At 41.9% G+C, this 18,296-nt stretch overlaps 1 protein-coding gene across 3 annotated transcripts in view; it reads left to right on the top strand.

Annotated features, from left to right (window-relative positions):
- FGF12 (fibroblast growth factor 12) overlaps window positions 1-18,296 on the top strand; it is a 472,084-nt gene that overhangs the window by 268,107 nt on the left and 185,681 nt on the right. The window contains exon 1 of one of the 3 annotated variants that reach the window (XM_083177550.1): window positions 5,254-6,471. The exons of the other annotated variants lie outside the window; for them this stretch is intronic. Within the exon in view, the coding sequence (XP_083033676.1) occupies window positions 6,273-6,471 (199 nt within the window). The 5' untranslated portion in view covers window positions 5,254-6,272. Of the gene's footprint in view, window positions 1-5,253; window positions 6,472-18,296 lie in introns of those variants that run through there. 3 annotated transcript variants of the gene reach the window in all.

Below are 18,296 nucleotides of genomic sequence, written 5' to 3'. Positions count from 1 at the left end.
CGAGTTTTTCAGCACATTTTTTTTGCTGAAAACCCACCCTCGGCTTATACACGGGTGAAGAGGATGGAGGCGCCACTGCCGGAAGTACATGGACACAGTGCGCCGGCAGTGCACCTCTTCCATGCGCTGCTGCTGTCCTCTTCACTTCCTGGTGTCCGGGGCTGCCGTGTTGTTGAATGAAGTGACGTGATGTTCTGTCAGGACGCGGCGCTGGTGTTTTCCCCTCAGTGACAGAGCACAGTGACCTGTTCCTGGGGGGCGAGAGGGGCGATGCAGACACTCGGCCTGAGCGCTGCCACTGACAGGAGGCCGGGGACGCCATGTCTGATCCCAGCAGCACCAGTGTGTCCCTGCAGCAGGTGCTGGACAGGTGAGTGCCGTCCAGAGATTCTGATCCCCTCATACATACATACATATACAGCATGAACTAGTGCTCCCCACATTCACACATACATGTCACACTGCTTGCTTATCACACATATGGCACTCTGCATTTCCCACCCTAGGCTTATACTCAGGTCAATAAGTTTTCCCAGTTTTTCTAGGTAAAATTAGGGGCCTCGGCTTATATTCCTGATGATTTATACTCGAGTATATACGGTATATATGCTTTAGGGGAAATTTACTAAGATGGGAGTCCTAGTTCATATGTGATGTTGCTATGGACAAACAATCAGATACTGGGGTAGATTTAGGCTGGTTTCACATTGCAAAAACCTGCTTTCAACTCGTTTTTGTAAACGTTTTTTTAAATGGGTCAAAACCCAGTTAAACCCCTTTCACATTGCATGTTGTAAGTGGTATATTGCAGTTTCAATACCATTTTTGTACCTTCAGATTCATTCCGTTTCACCCATAGAAAGCCATACAATGTCATTTTAAATGTTTTTTTCCTGCTTGTGGGCGGAGATCATGTGTGGTTATCATTTGTAGCAAATACCGTTTCTGAGCTGTTCAGTCTGCAGGGAAAACGGCTCAGAAACGTGTAGGATCCTGCTTTTAACACATTTCAAAATACCGGTATTCTGTAACCGGTAAATTGATTGTGGAGCTTTCATATTGCAGCTGGTACCGTTTTAAAGCAGTTAAAAATCGGCAATATGCCGTGTTAAAACTGCAATGTGAAAGGGGCTTTATTAAGCTTGGTGAAGTGATAAAGTGTCTGGTTTTTATCACTGGCCAATCAGTTCCTACCTGTCATTTTTCAAACCAAGTCTGTAACTTCACAGGTAGGAGCTGATTGGCCGGTGATAAAAACCAGACAGTTTATCACTTCACAGAGCTTAATAAATCTGCCCCACTATCTATTATCTTCTAGAAGGTGCTAAATAAACAAGTAGATTCTGCTAGGTTGCCCATAGCAACATCCCATGTAAAATAAAACTCCCATGTTAGTAAATTCCCCCTTTGTATTGCTTTCTGGTAATAATGGGGCAGATGTATTAAGCCTTAACAAGAGATAAATGCAAGGGTGATAAGGAGATATAAATGTCCAGCCAATCGGCTCCTTACTGACTTTTTTCAAACACAGCCTAGAACATGGCAGTTAGCAGGTAATTGGCTGGACGTTTATCTCTCTTTGGGGCAGATGTATTAAGCCTTAATAAGAGATAAATGCAAGGGTTATAAAGAGAGATAAATGTCCAGCCAATCAGCTCCTTACTGACTTTTTTCAAACACAGTCTGTAACATGGCAGTTAGCATGTGATTGGCTGGACGTTTATCTCTTTATCACCCTTGCATTTATCTCTTGTTAAGGCTTAATGAATCTGCCCCATTACCTTTTATTCCAACTGTATATTTCTAAATTATACTGTTTCCTTTACAAACTGAACAAACCAAGCTACCAATGTAGGATAACATTACATGATTCCTGCTGCTTGCCAAAAGGGTGGCTTTTCTGGGGTTGACCAATATTCAATCTATTAGAGCACAGTGAACTATTGGCCTCATTATGACATGAAGCAAATGTTCTTGCCATGTAGCTCTCTAATATTGTATATTATTCATATAATGCTCCCATATTATACCTCCATCTTACAGCACAAGCCAAAATTGTTTTTATAAGGATTGTATTCCAAAAAAATATGCAACACATTTAAAAGGAATTCAGTGCACTTTTGTATAAATCTAGTGTTAATCAAGGATGTTTTTATAAAGTGATATTGACAGCAGTGAAGTGCAGTCAGATCCTCAGCTGTCATACTCTAGTATACTCCAGAGTTTTGACTATAAAATGATTAGAATTATTCAAATTATAGTTACAATTTTCAAATATATGTTTTGTATTATTCATAACATCTTTGCATTTAGTGAAACGTTTTTCTAGTCGAAAATCAGCACGAAATCATGTACTGTATGTTTGGGTAAAACCTGTCTGTGATTAATCTCTGGCTCTGATACTGTGCAGTGCCTCCCCACCATAACTCATCGATTGCCAGGTTACATTGTTTTGTACTGGGATATGCAGTGTTCAGTTCAATGCTGGGACTCCTGGACATGCACAATCCGCTGATCACGCATGCATGGAAGCCATTGAATAGAAGCCATTGAATAGGAGGCCTATTCCAGTGCATTCTGCAAACAGTAGGCCATAGGCTCCAGCAGCACAATGCCATCTTCAGATGGCATTAGCTTCAGGGCTAATCTGGAGCTTGGTAAATCTAACAGCACCATATCCCATATATCTGATATCTGCTGCTATCCCTACACCAAATACAGGGGTTATTCTGATTTGATCACTGCAGCGCGATTTAGTAGTGCCTTATGATCACCCTGCGGTCAGATAGCCGCTGCCCAGAATGGGTGAAATCCTGCCCCGTGCAAGCCTATAGCTATGTACACACACTTCTTTTGCTTTAGATTCGATGTTAGATTCGATTTTTCTATTAGATCTGGCATTAGATCTTTCCATTCGATTTGGCATTACATCAGTACTTTTGCATTAGATATCGAATTCGATATTGAATTCGATATACTTCATGGTACATTGTACACATTTGATTTAGTAGATCGAATTCGATATTTCCTTGGCTGCACAGTAGATTTTTCTGTTCGATTTTGTGAAAACGGGAGCGCGCATCAAATCGAATGTAGATCGAAAGTGACACAAAAACCATTCGATTTTGATTAGGATTCGATTCGATATTGCTTCTATAAGCAAAATCGAATTGAAAATTGGGAAAAATCGATGCATGTGTACAGGGCTTAAGAATGACCTGCAAAAATATCGCAGGCCTCCGATCAGCTGCAAATCCATTTGCAGCTCACTCATCATCCAATGATTTTCCCACTGTGTGCAGTCTGTGCTCCTACTCCTGACCTACTCAGCCAGCGCAATAGAAACATTGGAATCGAGCTGACGTCACACACCCTCCCTAAAAAAAAGCCTGGGTACACTTGCGTTTTACCTGGCACTCACAGGAAATGGCTGGGTGACATCCAAAAATCCTGGCTTCCTTTCAATCACCCTGCCAGCAATGAAAAAAGTAGCAGGATTTTATTGCAGGATGACCTCGCGCAGGCGTACTACGTTCCCTAGTAATGTGCTGTCCATTGCTAATCGTTCACACTGTGAATTTGCAGCTGTGTGATCAGGTCTTAATAACCCTCATGCTGTAAATATTTATTAATAAATGTGGCCCTCTGAGGGGGGTAGAGGGGTGTGTATGTTTTTACGGTTGTGTAATGATTTGCACAAAGCTGATTTCACTTCACTCCAGAATATTAATGTTAATGGAATGCAGGTTAAGCTGGCCATACATCAGAAAGATCGATCTTAAGATCGATTGCGCTCACGATTGTGTACAATTTCCCTTGAAATCCCCAGCAGTCCTTGGTGGTTTTTGGACACACAATCTACTCACAATCCATCATACAATCAGTCATACAATCCATCTGCTGCATGATTGTGCACACAATCTGCATACAATCGATCATACAATCAGTCATACAATCCATCTTATGATTGATTGTATGATTGTGTACACAAGATGTGCACACAATCTGCATACAATCCATCTTACAATCGATTGAGATTGTATGATTGGGTACAATATCTTTCTGATGTATGGCCACCTTTAGACCTTCCAGCTGAAAAAAAGAGGGGGGCGGCTTTAGAACAGCACAATTGGGCGCTGGAACGGGTTGCAATGTGAAGCAGCTACTAAATAAGGGATCGAGAGTCCCTATGGGAGAAAGACAGAAAAAATATACAATAGTAGCGCTAGAAATTTGAAATATGAAAAATTTAATTATATATAAAAGGGGGGGTACACAATAAAATCAACAATAAAAAACCAGCAAGAACACCATTAATTTGCAATTTGTAGCTGCTTAAACTGGATCCATTCCTAGTATGCCGTGAGAGTATTGTCCAGAAATAACAAATAAAGTCTCCTTAAGATATATATTTACCGCCGGTCTGTCCAAATGTGGATTTTAATCCTTTTCAGGAAAGCAATTCTGCGAAGTCCATCACTTGGTGAGGGGAAATTCCCCGTGGGTTACCAGTTATGCGGATAGGAGAAAAAAGTTGGAGTTCTGGTGACGGCTGGTTTGGGTCCAGTGAAGTAGGCAGGCAATTGGTGGTGAGTGGTGTGCTGGTTGAATCACTCCTCTGTGATTTCTCCTATCCGCATAACTGGTAACCCGCGGGGAATTTCCCCTCACCAAGTGATGGACTTCGCAGAATTGCTTTCCTGAAAAGGATTAAAATCCACATTTGGACAGACCGGCGGTAAATATATATCTTAAGGAGACTTTATTTGTTATTTCTGGACAATACTCTCACGGCATACTAGGAATGGATCCAGTTTAAGCAGCTACAAATTGCAAATTAATGGTGTTCTTGCTGGTTTTTTATTGTTGATTTTATTGTGTACCCCCCCTTTTATATATAATTACATTTTTCATATTTCAAATTTCTAGCGCTACTATTGTATATTTTTTCTAGACCTTCCAGCTGTACAGGATCTGGGGAAGGGGCATGAGGTATATTATAATATAATGAAAATGAGATCCCTTCTTTCTCCGCTTTGTGTATAGGGCACTTTGGGCACAGAAATGACTTTATGCAGAAACCTGTATTGCTGGTCCCTGCTTCCACCTAGGGTGTGTGAGACTTTGCCAATGGACTGTATGTATGCACTGTAGCCATCCTGTCAGTGGACGCGCGCTATGTACAGTACAGTGTCAGGCTGTGCTGTGACTGCAGCAGGTGCAGTGATATCATTGCTCAGGCAGTGCAACTGGTGTTAATGCTCACCCCAGCCAGCAGCACAGCTGCAGCCCCACGCGTGGGTTACAGTGTGGACAGGCTGGGTGGGAGCTGCAGTTCCCTCGGACTGCCGGTGAGAATTCCTCATCCAAACCACGATCACGTAGGATTGCGTAGAGAGCACACAGATAGGGGAGACAGGAGAGGCACAGCTGCAATACTACAGCAGCAGCAGCCCCTGCTCTCCTCCAGGTGAGTGACCCCACTCCGCCACCAGTGGGCTGCAGGGATGCTCGGCTGACTGACTCGTACGGAGGAATGATGAGAGTGACCCCCCAGGAGGACGGGAGAGGGGGGAGCTGTGCTGCTCATCACTGCTGCCAGCGGGATCCCAGCAGATGCTGAGCGGGGACAGCGTACACTGTGGGGAAGTTGTGCCGGTGCCCCGGGGACCCCCTCCCCCCCGGCGCTGCTGCTCTCTGGCATCAGGCTGGTACTAGTAGTGTGCGCCCTGCTGCGGGAGAGGGTGAGGAGCTGCTGCTGACATTTGGACACACAGCCATGGGTGATGTACAGAGCACCTGTGCCGGCTGCGGAACCCGGGACGTCTGGTGATCCCCCTCCCCCACCCGGACTGTGACCCGCTTCTCGCACACACCGCACACCCGGGATGCCTGGACCAGGGGGCTGCACACCGTGAGGCGCTGCCTGTGGGATGCACCGCAGGACCCCGGCTCTGCCCGTCACTCTCCGCGGGCTGCACTGACCTCTGCTGAGGACCCAGAGAGACGCCGGGCCCGCACACACACCGGACCGGGTCCCGCGCTATGGGGTAACAGGGATCGGGAGATGGGACGGAGCCCCGGGACACCCGGCGTGTAGCTGCCGCACTCCGGCGCCTGAGCCCTGCGCTCACTACTATAACTACTACTAGTGCTGCTGCCCGGAGCGGGCGTCAGGCTCATCACCCGCCCGGGACCAGTGTACAGCGGGCGCCCCGCGGGGGTCGCGGACTGAATTATTCCGGGGGACCTGGGAGGCGCCTGCGGGAGCCATGGCTGCGGCTATAGCCAGCTCCCTCATCCGGCAGAAGAGACAGGCCCGGGAGTCCAACAGTGACCGGGTGTGCACGTCCAAGCGCCGCACCAGCCCGAGCAAAGATGGGCGCTCCCTGTGCGAGAGGCATGTGCTGGGGGTGTTCAGCAAGGTCCGCTTCTGCAGCGGGAGGAAGAGGCCGGTGAGGAGAAAACAAGGTCAGTGAGTGTGAGTGAGGGGGGGATCTCCATCTGTAGCACATGAGAGAGAGTTGGGGGGGGGGGGGGGGGGGGGGATCTCCATCTGTAGCACATGAGAGAGTTGGGGGGGCATCCCTGCATCTATGCCAGGGCATCATAGTGTACTCCTGCCTCATACATCAGCGGTCCCTGCAGACTCTGCACCTCATCCTCTCACACAGACCTGTGCCAGCCCTACCAGCATCCTCTACCAATAACTCAGACATGCCACACTGGTATACTCTTACCATATCGCCCATTACCTCTACACATGCACATTGAAGCCCACAGTATATAGATTCACTTGCAAAGTTTTCTCTGCAGATGAAACTACTAACATTTCCCACTTACACCTTGAATGTGTGCCCCTGCCAAAAGCACAATGCTACATATACTGTATGTACTGTAATATAGAGTACTGTACCAGAGCCAGCCTCCATGCTCCCTGTCTGCACCAGCTCTGTGTAATCACCTTCCATTTATACAAGCAGAAGGTCAATCAGCAATATCCTGAATAGTCACACTCTTCTACCCTGACACTCACATCAGTGACACAGCCATATGCTATATCACATTATTATATGATCTCTATAGACAAACCCCTTTACTGTACTTATATTTGTTTTTTATTATGAAACATTACTTTTTACATATACAGGTGTTAATCATCCCAGTCTGTATGAATACAATCTACTGTATTTGCACAATATCACTATAATTAGCTGTATGGTATAATTACCTTGATTAAACGAAGATTATTTTTAACATTTATTTACATATCGCAAACATACTTCCATTGCGATTTGCATTTTGGGATAGAAAATGGATAATTTTTTTATTATTGTTTTGTTTTATACCATTGTCTGATTTTTTTTTTTATGAAGGTATATTGCTGCTTATATTTTGTAGCCACATTAAAGCATAGTTTTGTGAACTGGTAGATAAAGTGCTACATTTCCAGTTGAGATTTAAGAAAAATATTTATAAACAGAATATTTTGTTATGTTATTAATTTTTTTCAAATATTAGCTCGGTGGTTAAAACCTCTGCCAATACTGAACCCTTCACTGCAAACGAAGACCTAGATATTGTAAAAATAAATAATAATAATACAACATAATCAGAAATTAAATTTTTTAATATCACATATTAAATAATATATTTAATAGTTTTCCTTGAAGCTCCACTGCCCCATTGTACATTACACTACAAACGTTTGATGCGCACTTCACTTAAGCCTATAGCACCTGTATCCAAAATATGCTGTGTACTGTACTTGAGGTTTTAAAGAAGATTAAAGAGAAAAAGTAACATTTTACATTGTCAGTATACTTCTGATTGACCTACAGTATATTCATTTACTTAAAGTCAGTATTTTTTGGTTTACTGTTTCTCTAGTTAAAGGGATACTGTTCCCTTTGCTCACTTGTAATTTTTGGTAGAATAAGAATACTGCGTGGCAATGTTAACTTGAATTACTGTTTTTTTTTACCAATGAGTGTTGAGCTTAGTCTTATACTTTGAAGTCTTACCACCAGCAATAGTGCTGCTTTTGCTTGTAGTAAACGCCACCTGTGGTAAAAATTGCCTCCTTTTCCCATTTATCACTTTCTCATGCCTCTGGCTCCACCACAGTGCATATTCTGTTACCTACATCTCAAGATGACAAAAATGTAAAACAAAAATGCTTTATTCTTGACTAATTTTTTTTTTTTAATATATTTTGTCTGTATTATTTATTTTTATCACACATTAGTGGGATAAAATGATGCAGAAACCTCCTCAGCTGCCTGGCTTTACTTTAGTAATTAACTGCAGGTTTTGATAAGTGTATGGCTATGACTTTCTGAATCGTCATTGCTCTACCTCAGTGGTTTCCAATACTGGTCCTCAAATACCCCCAAAAGTGCATGTTTGCCAGGTCACCTGGCAGTTACACAGGTGCACCCATTATTCAGACAAATTTTAAAAAGTTCCACAGGTGGAGCTAATTATTTCCTTTGTAATTCTATGTGGAGACCTGGAAAACGTGAACTGTTAAGGGTACTTGAGGACCAGCGTTGGGAACCACTGCTCTACCTGATGGTTTTTATGGGTCTTGAAGGTCAGCACCAATTTAAACATATGCTCACAAGAACATCAAATTTAAAAATGTATTTACAATATGACCATTTTCAGCACCATTTACATTAAAATTCACTCCAGATGTCTACATTATTCATGCTAAGAGCACAAATGTTCAACCAAATATTGAATTTAACCTCTGGGTAAATATATTTGATTATAATTTGCAATTCATTGTATTATTAGTGTGCATGAATAGCCCGTATTTATTAATTGCTACTAGAACTGCTTCATATTTTAGTCCCCATTTTTCATTTATTCAGTTTCAAAGTAGTATCATATACTTCTGAACCTCCTTAAATTCTCAGTAATGTCAAACGTGTTGTGCCTTTCATTTTGTTAATAGTTGGCTATAATTAAGAAGAAAAAGCTGTATAAACTTAATCCCTCACAGAGTTTGACATTACGCTAATTCAGTTTGTCATTTACAGTCAAATGTACATTTATACTAGAGAACTAATATAATATTTCTAAGGTCTAGGTTTCCTATGGGCTATGATGGGTTTATGCAGTTTAAACACCATAGGACAGGCTTGCCCAAACTCAGAAGGTTACTCACACCTGATCGCTAGGCTGATTATTAGTAGAGTCCTGTGATCAGGTAATCCCTGCCATGCCAAAGTGAATTCCCGCCCTATGCAAGCCTGCAAATCAAAGTGCGTGGCTTGTGAAAATTATGCCAACCGGCGATTAGCAGCAAATCCATACACAAGGCGCTCACACTCTAATGATTATACAGTCTGTGCATTACCCAGGACTTACTAGGCAGCTGCAATAGAAACAGGCTGATCGGGTCCGGAGCTGACATCACATGACTTCCCTTTAACCACTTTGGCAGGCCTGCATTTTTCCTGACACTTAAGAGAGGGGGGTTTGGGTACAATCGCACATGACCGTGTATCTTAACAGTTATATTGAATGGATACAGAGATGGCCCCCTGTCTATAGTTATGACAGCCTTATTGCTCAATGCAAATCAGGGGTGTGCTACCACTGACAAATAATATATAGTCACAAAAAGGAAAAAAGAGAAAGATTTGTCTTGGTGTGGTGCACCAATAGAAGAAAATGAGTCCTAAAATCTAACTTTTATTAGTTTAATTGTAAAACAAGCGAAATATAAAAGAACACATATAAACATACAGATGGGAGAGGTACATATTAAAAATGTAAGTGCGAGCGTTCCGCGTGTGCTGAGATTGATTTTAGTTAGAATTATTGGACAAATATAGAACCGGCCTCCTATATACAAAAATTAAATGTGTAGCTTTATTCCTGCAATTGATTTCGCTTTGTGGTATTCCTTCTTGATACAAATTGACACAATACCACAAAGTAGTCAATTGCAGGAATAAATCTACACATCGAGTGATAATTTTCGTATATAGGTGGTCGGTTCTATATTTGTCCAATAATTCTAATTAAAATCAATCTCAGCACATTCGGAACGCTCGCACGTGCATTTTTAATATATACCTCTCCCATCTGTATGTTTATATATGTTCTTTTATATTTCGCTTGTTTTACAATTAAACTAATAAAAGTTAGATTTTAGGACTCATTTTCTTCTATTGGTGCACCACACCAAGACAAATCTTTATCTTTTTTTCCTTTTTCCTGACACTTAAAGAAAATGCATGGTTACCGCCCCCAAACACTGGCTTCATGTCAATCAACTTGCTTTATGGCCAGTGATAAAAAAGTATCAGGATGGCTTTGATTATCACCCGATCATGCACTCATGTTTGAATAACCCCCTCAGTCCTCAAGGCATCCTAACTGTCCAGGTTTTAAAGCTATTCATACTTGTGCATATATAATATAATCATACTGACTGAGGTGCTGATTAACCCTTTGAGTGCCAACGTTGCTGTGTGCTGTGAGAAATCCTCAAAATATCTGCTAAAAATGCCAGCATCTCTCACAGCAACTGTTCTTTTTTTTGGGTACACTATTTAACTAAACTTCAACTAATTGACTTGGCTGTATTTGTATTTATTCGTACTAAAAGAACAGTCGCTGTGAGCGACACTGGCATTTGTAGCTGATATTTTGAGGATCTCTCACTGCAACATTCACACTCACACCTGACCAACTTTCATCCAACCATCTAACTAGTTGGTTTAATAAACATCTGGTACTGAATGGGAGCAAATGCAAAATCTAGAAACTGTCTAAAAATTTTCTGTAGTTGAATCTGTTTTATTTAAAAGATTTGACTGAATGCTTTTGTCCATTTTCCTGGTTTTGTGACCAATTTGCTGAGTGTCATTTGCCCCCACACACTACCAGATTTTCAGTCCAACCAACAAATTAGATGGATGGTTGGATGAAAGTTGATCTAGTGCATTGGGTTGCCTAGAGGACTGAGTGTGGGAACCACTGCCCTAGAAACTGATTCAGTAGTCTGTGATTGTGCCAGTTCTTCACCTATGATAATATATTTTGCCACTTGTGACTCTACTAAACCCTTGCAGCATAATTGTCTAGAAGATATAATAAACCCATGTCTTTATAGAGGTAATTTAACAAGGTTTTTTTGTCATGAATAATTTTCATTTATTTTTACACATTTGTGACCTTTGTTAAGTGTTGATGAGAGGTACTGTGCATGTTTCGAAAAGGCATAATGCTAATAAAATGGTTCTTCTGATAGATTCTTGAGTCTTATTTTAATAATTAGTCAATTAGACAATGTGCATGTTTTTATCTTTATGTTTAAAATAATTAATTCTGTTCATGTGAATGGAAATGCATAGTAGTCAGATAAATGGTTGCTCAAAATCCATCTAATATTAATGGGGGTTACGGACCTGATGACTATAGTCTTCTATAGATGCAATTATCAAATGACTGCAGTAGTAGGACCTCCTGCAAAACATAACTCCAAACTATCTTGATTATTATCGGGACAGTCCCTATTTGAGTAGTCTGTCTTACTGTTGCAATTAGGACTGTATTGCCCAGTTGCCAGGCCATTAGTAGGTACGTCCATTTGTATGGCAGGGAAATGGTGAGGAATGGGAAATGTGGCGTGCCTCCAGTGGCGTGGTCACACCCACTCAGTAATTTGGCCCTGGTCACTGTCTTGATCAGATTCCCTCCTAATACTGGGTTCTTTATGTTAATGAAGGGTAGGCTAGTTATGCATTGTGCTTCCATAAGAACAGCTATTGGCAGACTTTGTGAGTAGATTCAAGAAAGGCTATGGGACCTATTTATCAAATTAATTATGTCCTTAAAACAGGGAAAAATTGCTGTTTCTGCTTGTTTAAGGCAGAATAAAGGATTACCACTATTTAAGAAGGCTATAAAGCAGGAAATATCAGAGACAGCCTCTCCTGCTTTCTGAACCACGGCATTTACAGCAGTAGTATATCATCATTTTCTCTGGGAAATTGTTATAGCCCTATTGACAAGCTCTGAAATATTTAGCTTTTTAGAGCATGTCTGCTAGCTAATGCCATGTTAAGATGGTGTTAGCCCACTTTCCTCTGTGGGGAATTGACTGGAAAGGGTTCTTTTGATTTCTACCCTTGGACTGGAAAGCTTTCTGATGCATATTGCAATTGTTTTTCTTTTCCCATAAGCCGCCAGTTGGGGAAGTGCATGAGTTGCGGCATGGCCGGTTCCAGACCTGCAATGACAGCATCACAAATGTACTTTTTTCAAGACAATATCAAGATTATTACTAAGTAGGCCACATAGTCATGTTTTTAGCAGAAAACAATGGATATAAGTGCAAAATGGCCAAACTGCTTCTAAAAATCCTCGTTGTCAAAGCTATGCTATCGTTTTAAGCTAAAATACATAGGTTTGCCAAGATGACATCATTTTTTTAAATATTATCATCATCATTATTTATTTTTATATTGATACAAAGGATCCACAGCACCTAGATACAGAGTTCAAAACAAGAAAACTGTGACTTACAATTCAAGACAGTATAGGACACAAGTACAGGGTATATACACAGCTGCATCAGCAGGCGGCACTGAAGTATTAATTAGGGTGTCGGGATTATATGCCATCAAAGGAAGTATGACGATGGTTTAAGTAAAAGAAGGAAGGGCTCATGAGGGAAGAGGGCCCTGTTCGTGAGAGCTTACAATATAAAGATGAGGGGGCACTTAAATGACATTGAGATGATAAGAAGTGATATTTAGGGATGTAAGCTTAATGAAATGAAAAACACTAGACAGAAATACCCTGGCTGCCTCTGTCGTCTCAGCTTTCAGAAGAAACTTCTGAAGAGCATCAATATGTAAAGTACTTGCCCACTTTCCACTATTTATAGTATTGGTGTTCTGGCTTTATTATAATAATGTAATGTATAGGTTAGCAGAGTTTTAATAAATAGCAGATTCACTTATTGTGGGTGTTATTCAGAACTGACCACTGTGGGTAAATTAGCTGAGCCCTGTGATCAGATAGCTATCGCCCCACTAGAGTAAAAACTTGCCCTGGGCAAGTCTGTGAGTTGCTTATCGAAATCATGCCGATCGGCGGGTAGCTGCAAATCCATTCGCACCTCACCTGATGATTTTCTCAGTCTGTGTAGTGTGTGGGAAGCCCAGAACACCTGCTTGTGCTATAAAAACAGGCTGATTGAGGCCAGAGCTGACGTCACACACCCTCCCTTAAAACACCTGGGCATACTGTACCTGCGTTTTTTTCTAAAACTCCCAGAAAATGGGCAGGTGACACCCACAAATGGCAGCTTCCTTTCAATCAACTTTCGAACGGCTATCAATCAGAAAAGACGCTGAATTTTTCACAGTTTGGGCTCACACATGCGCGATATGATCCATACGCATGTGCATCGATCAATAATTGTCCACACTGCAAATTCGCAGAGCAGCAATCGGGTCTAAATAACCCCCCGTTTCTTAAACTCTTCCCCATCTGTAACTGCAAGTGCTGGCTAACGTTGGATATGGAACCTACAACAGACTGCAGCCATCATTCAGTATCGATCCTTTGGGTGATCACCTGTGCAGTTCCACATTCCGTGCATGTGCAGAACAGTTCCTGTGTGATTTCAGCTTTGATTGACAGGCAGAGGCATTCAGAGGGCAGGGCAGGCAGGGATGGCCAGTGTTTGGGAAAAGCATGGGGAAAAAACCAAAGCTTGAATACTCACAAGTGACATTGTAATACTTGATGCAGTACATTAATGATCAATAATCATGGCACAAGTATAGTATAGTACACACGGTGAGATTCCCTTGCTATTCGAAGTTTCTAGTGCTATGCAATCTTTGCTAACTCTGTACTATTTACATACAATTCATACAATCTGCATTATGCTGTGCACACACGGGTACAATTAGCATGAAATTTTGACTATATAGTAAAAATGGCATCGGGATCACATGCAGATCGCACAGGTTTTTTACCTTGCGATCCCGATGCGCGCTCCCGTGACAGCGCAAATCGAAACCCAGATAGACAGGGCAGCAATGACTATATAGTGCAAATCGAATGTAGATAGAATTGTATGTAAATAATACAGAGTTAGCAAAAATTGCATAGCACTCAAATCTTGCTGTGTACACACTTGTACAATCTGCATGAGATCCAGATGAGATTTTGACTATATAGTCAAAATCTCATCTGGATCTCATGCAGATTGTATGGGTTTTATCCCAAGCGATCCAGATGCGATCTCGATGCACGCTCCCGTATCGCAGACAGAAAGTCTTGGCTGCATAGACTATATAGTGCAGATCTGCACTATATAGTCTAAATTGTATGCAGATAGTCTAAATTGTATATATTGTATGCAGATAGTCTCATCTGGATCTCATGCAGATTGTACAAGTGTGTACACAGCATTAAGTTGAATAGCAAGGGGATCTCACTGTGTGTACACACCATAATATTTGCACTGTACAGTCATTGCTGCCCTGTCTGGGTTTCGATTTGTGCTGTCACGGGAGCACGCATCAGGATTACAAGGTAAAAAACCTGTGCGATTTGCATGCGATCTGCATGCGATTTTGACTATATAATCAAAATCTAATGTAAAATCTCACCATGTACACAGCATAATGCTGTGTACACACGGTGAAATTCCCTTGCTATTTGACTTAAGATTCGAGTGCTATGCAATCTAAAGGTGGCCATACACCAGAAAGATATGTACACAATCATACAATCACACAATCTCCCGACCCCAGAGATTGGAGCATTGGTCCTCTGATCTGACATGCTGCACATCACATCAGTTGGGATTGGGAGCAGATCCCGATGCAATTTTGACTATATAGTCAAAATCTCATGCTGATTGTACCCGTGTGTACACACCATAAGAGAGACCAGAACTTATCTATCAATCCTTTATCATACATGGGGTAGCCACACTTCTGAGTAATATTTCCATTATACACAATTATTGTATGATTGATAATTCTATTATTTTATTTTTATATAAGTGGCTTGTCTAATATGATTAAACATCTTGGACAGAAATGTTTAAGTAATTGTGTGTTTTTGTTGAACACAGTGATTTTGGAAAGTTATTTCCAATAACAATAATGTTGTCAATGTAATATAGTCAATGTATAGCATCCATTGAAATGTGCTACAGTTAGAGAAAAACAATCCAAAATAAGTCTATATAATCAAGTTTTTCAAGGGAATTTCCTTGTTCAGGGAACACCACTTCCTGAAGAGACAAGACCCTTATTAAGTGGTGCACTTGGTTTCTCAAATTGCACACTGCATATGTGCTCTGCGGTGAAACAGATACTGAGAGAAGCTGTGAAAGAGATAGAGAGTTCTCTAGACCACAAACAAAAACCTGTCTTAACGCTTTGCCTCTATATTAAAGGCAGGACTGCCGTTTAACTCCTAGCTGAGCCTCAGTGGGGAATGTGTGAGATGCCTATAATCCGTACAGTCGCTTTATACACACGAGTTATGCCTTACGGGTAGTACAAATAAATACAGGATGGCTTTTGCTTTCTGTTGTTTCACTTTTGGTGGCCGAGTTTTCTTAAACTGCAGTGCTTTTCAATGCCTGAAGACTACATCTGGCCAGTAAGGTATATACCATGGCAGCGTCATGTCATTATAGTGGTCATATGCAAATGTGTGAACACAAATTATTAGTTGTAATATATATTTCTCTTAAATGTATTAGTATAATAATTAATAGTATACAAAAGAAAAGGAAACAATTACACTGCCATTTGCAATGTATGGTTTAAAGTATGTAAATTCACAATTGCTGATAAGCCTCATAGCGTAATTGCATATGCTGCATAAACACTTCATAATCATACATAAACATTCATTTATTAACATTATTGTAAAACTTTTTTTTTTTTGCAATGTCTCAGATGTACATATTGAATAGAATATAAAACTAATCTGCAGCACAACTCAAACTACATTCATATAAAAATGCAATTATGCCTGGCCTCAATTAGTACTGCGGCTATTATCAATTATTAACATGCGTGTAACTAGGGTGGCCACCTCTCCAGGATTTCCTGGATTCTCCCTGAATTGGTGGCAACCCTCCAGGACGTTTTTGCAGTCTCCCGGATTTTGGGATTCTCCTGGCTTTGACTTTGAAAGCCTCCACAGCCTCCCAACTGAGTGTGCAGACTGTCAGGGGTATAGGGAGGGTGGTTTCAGTGGAGCGTGAGCTCCGGGTGCCAGAAAGGCCACAGGGCATGCACAGTGCATCTCTAGCACTTGCGAGTTGCTGGCCGCCCCACAGCTCCCTCTACCTCCAGAAGTATTTAAACTGGGCCGCGGGAGAGGAGAGGATGGAGGAGCCAACAGCTGAGGATGCTGCAGCAGTGCTTCCTCCCAAACTGAGAGGAGAGATAAGCCTGCTGCTACTGTGTATCAATCCCAGGGTACCTCTGCTGTCTGTGCGGTCAGCTGAGGAAATGGTGAGGCCAGTGTTGAGGGATGGGGGGGGGGGGGGTGATTTGTGTGTGGACGGTCAGTGTTTGGGGCAGATATGCATGTTAGAGAAGTGAGGGGGTAGTGAAGGTTGCTGTGAAGTTGTTGTCACTGGTGTCAGGGTGAGGAGAGGATGCATGAGGTATCTCTGTAGGAGTTGTCAGTAGGGGAAACGTGTTATTAAATGTAACAATAGGGACTTCAATACGTGTCTGTATTAGAGGCCATGCCCACTTTTCTGAAGAGGTCATGCCCATTTTACAAAGCCACGCCCACTTCTCCTGGAGCATGCGCGCACATGAAGGTGTGTGTGTGTGGGGGGGGATCTCCAGGAATTGAAGATGCCTGAGATGGCAACCCTACGTGTAACTCATGTTAGAATCTAATCTTAACCATGTGTGAGCTTAAGCTAGGCAAATGCTGTATATGTATTTTGGGTTAACCTAGCAGATGTTGGGTCATTGGCTGGAATTGTTTAGTGTGTGTGCTGCACCAGGACTCTGTTCTCTGTGCAAAACACGTAGAATAATCTCCTGCTCACATCATTTTGGAATCAGTGTGTATGGAACTCAGCCCAATTTCTGCTGATAGTTGTATGGAGACACTTATCGCCAAGACAATCTGGAATCGGAAAGGGATTGTTTAAAAAAACCCAATTAGTAGCGTTTTTCTGGATTGTTTTTTTTTTGTTACAATGCGCCTACTCAATACTATCATATGTCAAATATTTGTACCTAGCTGTAGTGTTTATTAGCAGCAATATCAATTATTACTAAAGTACTACAGGTTGAGTATCCCTTATCCAAAATGCTCGGGACCACAAGAATTTTGGATAATGGATTATTCCATATTTCAGAATATTTTTATATTTCAATGATGTATCTTGAGATATCTTGCATTTATGTTGTACAAACACATCAAACACATGAAATACACACAAATATATTTTAGTTGTGCATAAAATAAGGTTTCAGAACATGAAACAAAGTTTGTGTACAGTCTTAGGCACTGAATTTGAATGGCAAGCAATCATTTCCTTGCACATGTTTAGTGCCAGTTACATATCACGTAGTCAGAAGGGCCGGTGCAAGGCATCTAGGCACCCTAGGCAAACCTACAGGATACCGCCCCCCCCCCTCCTCACATACACAATTTGCGCTCTGTCCCACAGCGAGCATGATACCAAACATTTACACTAGCTAGTCTGAGCTAGAAGATAGTCACAACAGTGCCCATAATATTTTGAAGGGGCCATCCAATGACAATTATAGAGCTCCATATTGACACATTTACATGAATATATTTACCCACCCCTTTACACTGATATTAAAAAGATCACCCCACTGTCACATTATTAGCATAAATAGATCCTCCTCCCACACACTCACATTAATAGCTCTCCCCCTGCCATACTGACTATTGTCATGAATACATTCCTGTCACCAGGGCAGGCGACAGGGGGGGTCAAGGGGGACAAGTGTGACGGGCCCCAGAGATCTGAAGGGCCCCAGAGCTTCCATGCCCCGGCACAGCCGCTGCCTGTACTAGCTGGCCTGTCAGTGACCCTTGCGGCCCAGCCATCTACTGTGCACCATTTGTTTTTGGCTGAGTCTGACTGACTCACTGTGTGCCACTGCGTCTACTGTGTGTGCTCCCTGCCATCTACTCTGTGTGTGCGCATGGCCTGGTGCCGCAGGCGCACAACCTTACCCGCTGCTGGTGCTGTGGCCTCAGTCTCTGGCTCCTGTACTTTTACT

The sequence above is a fragment of the Crinia signifera genome, chromosome 3, assembly GCF_055691185.1.
Source record: "Crinia signifera chromosome 3, ASM5569118v1, whole genome shotgun sequence".
Lineage (NCBI taxonomy): Eukaryota > Metazoa > Chordata > Amphibia > Anura > Myobatrachidae > Crinia > Crinia signifera.
The sequence above is the reverse complement of the archived record's forward strand: the minus strand, read 5'-3'. Positions and strand labels throughout refer to the sequence as shown.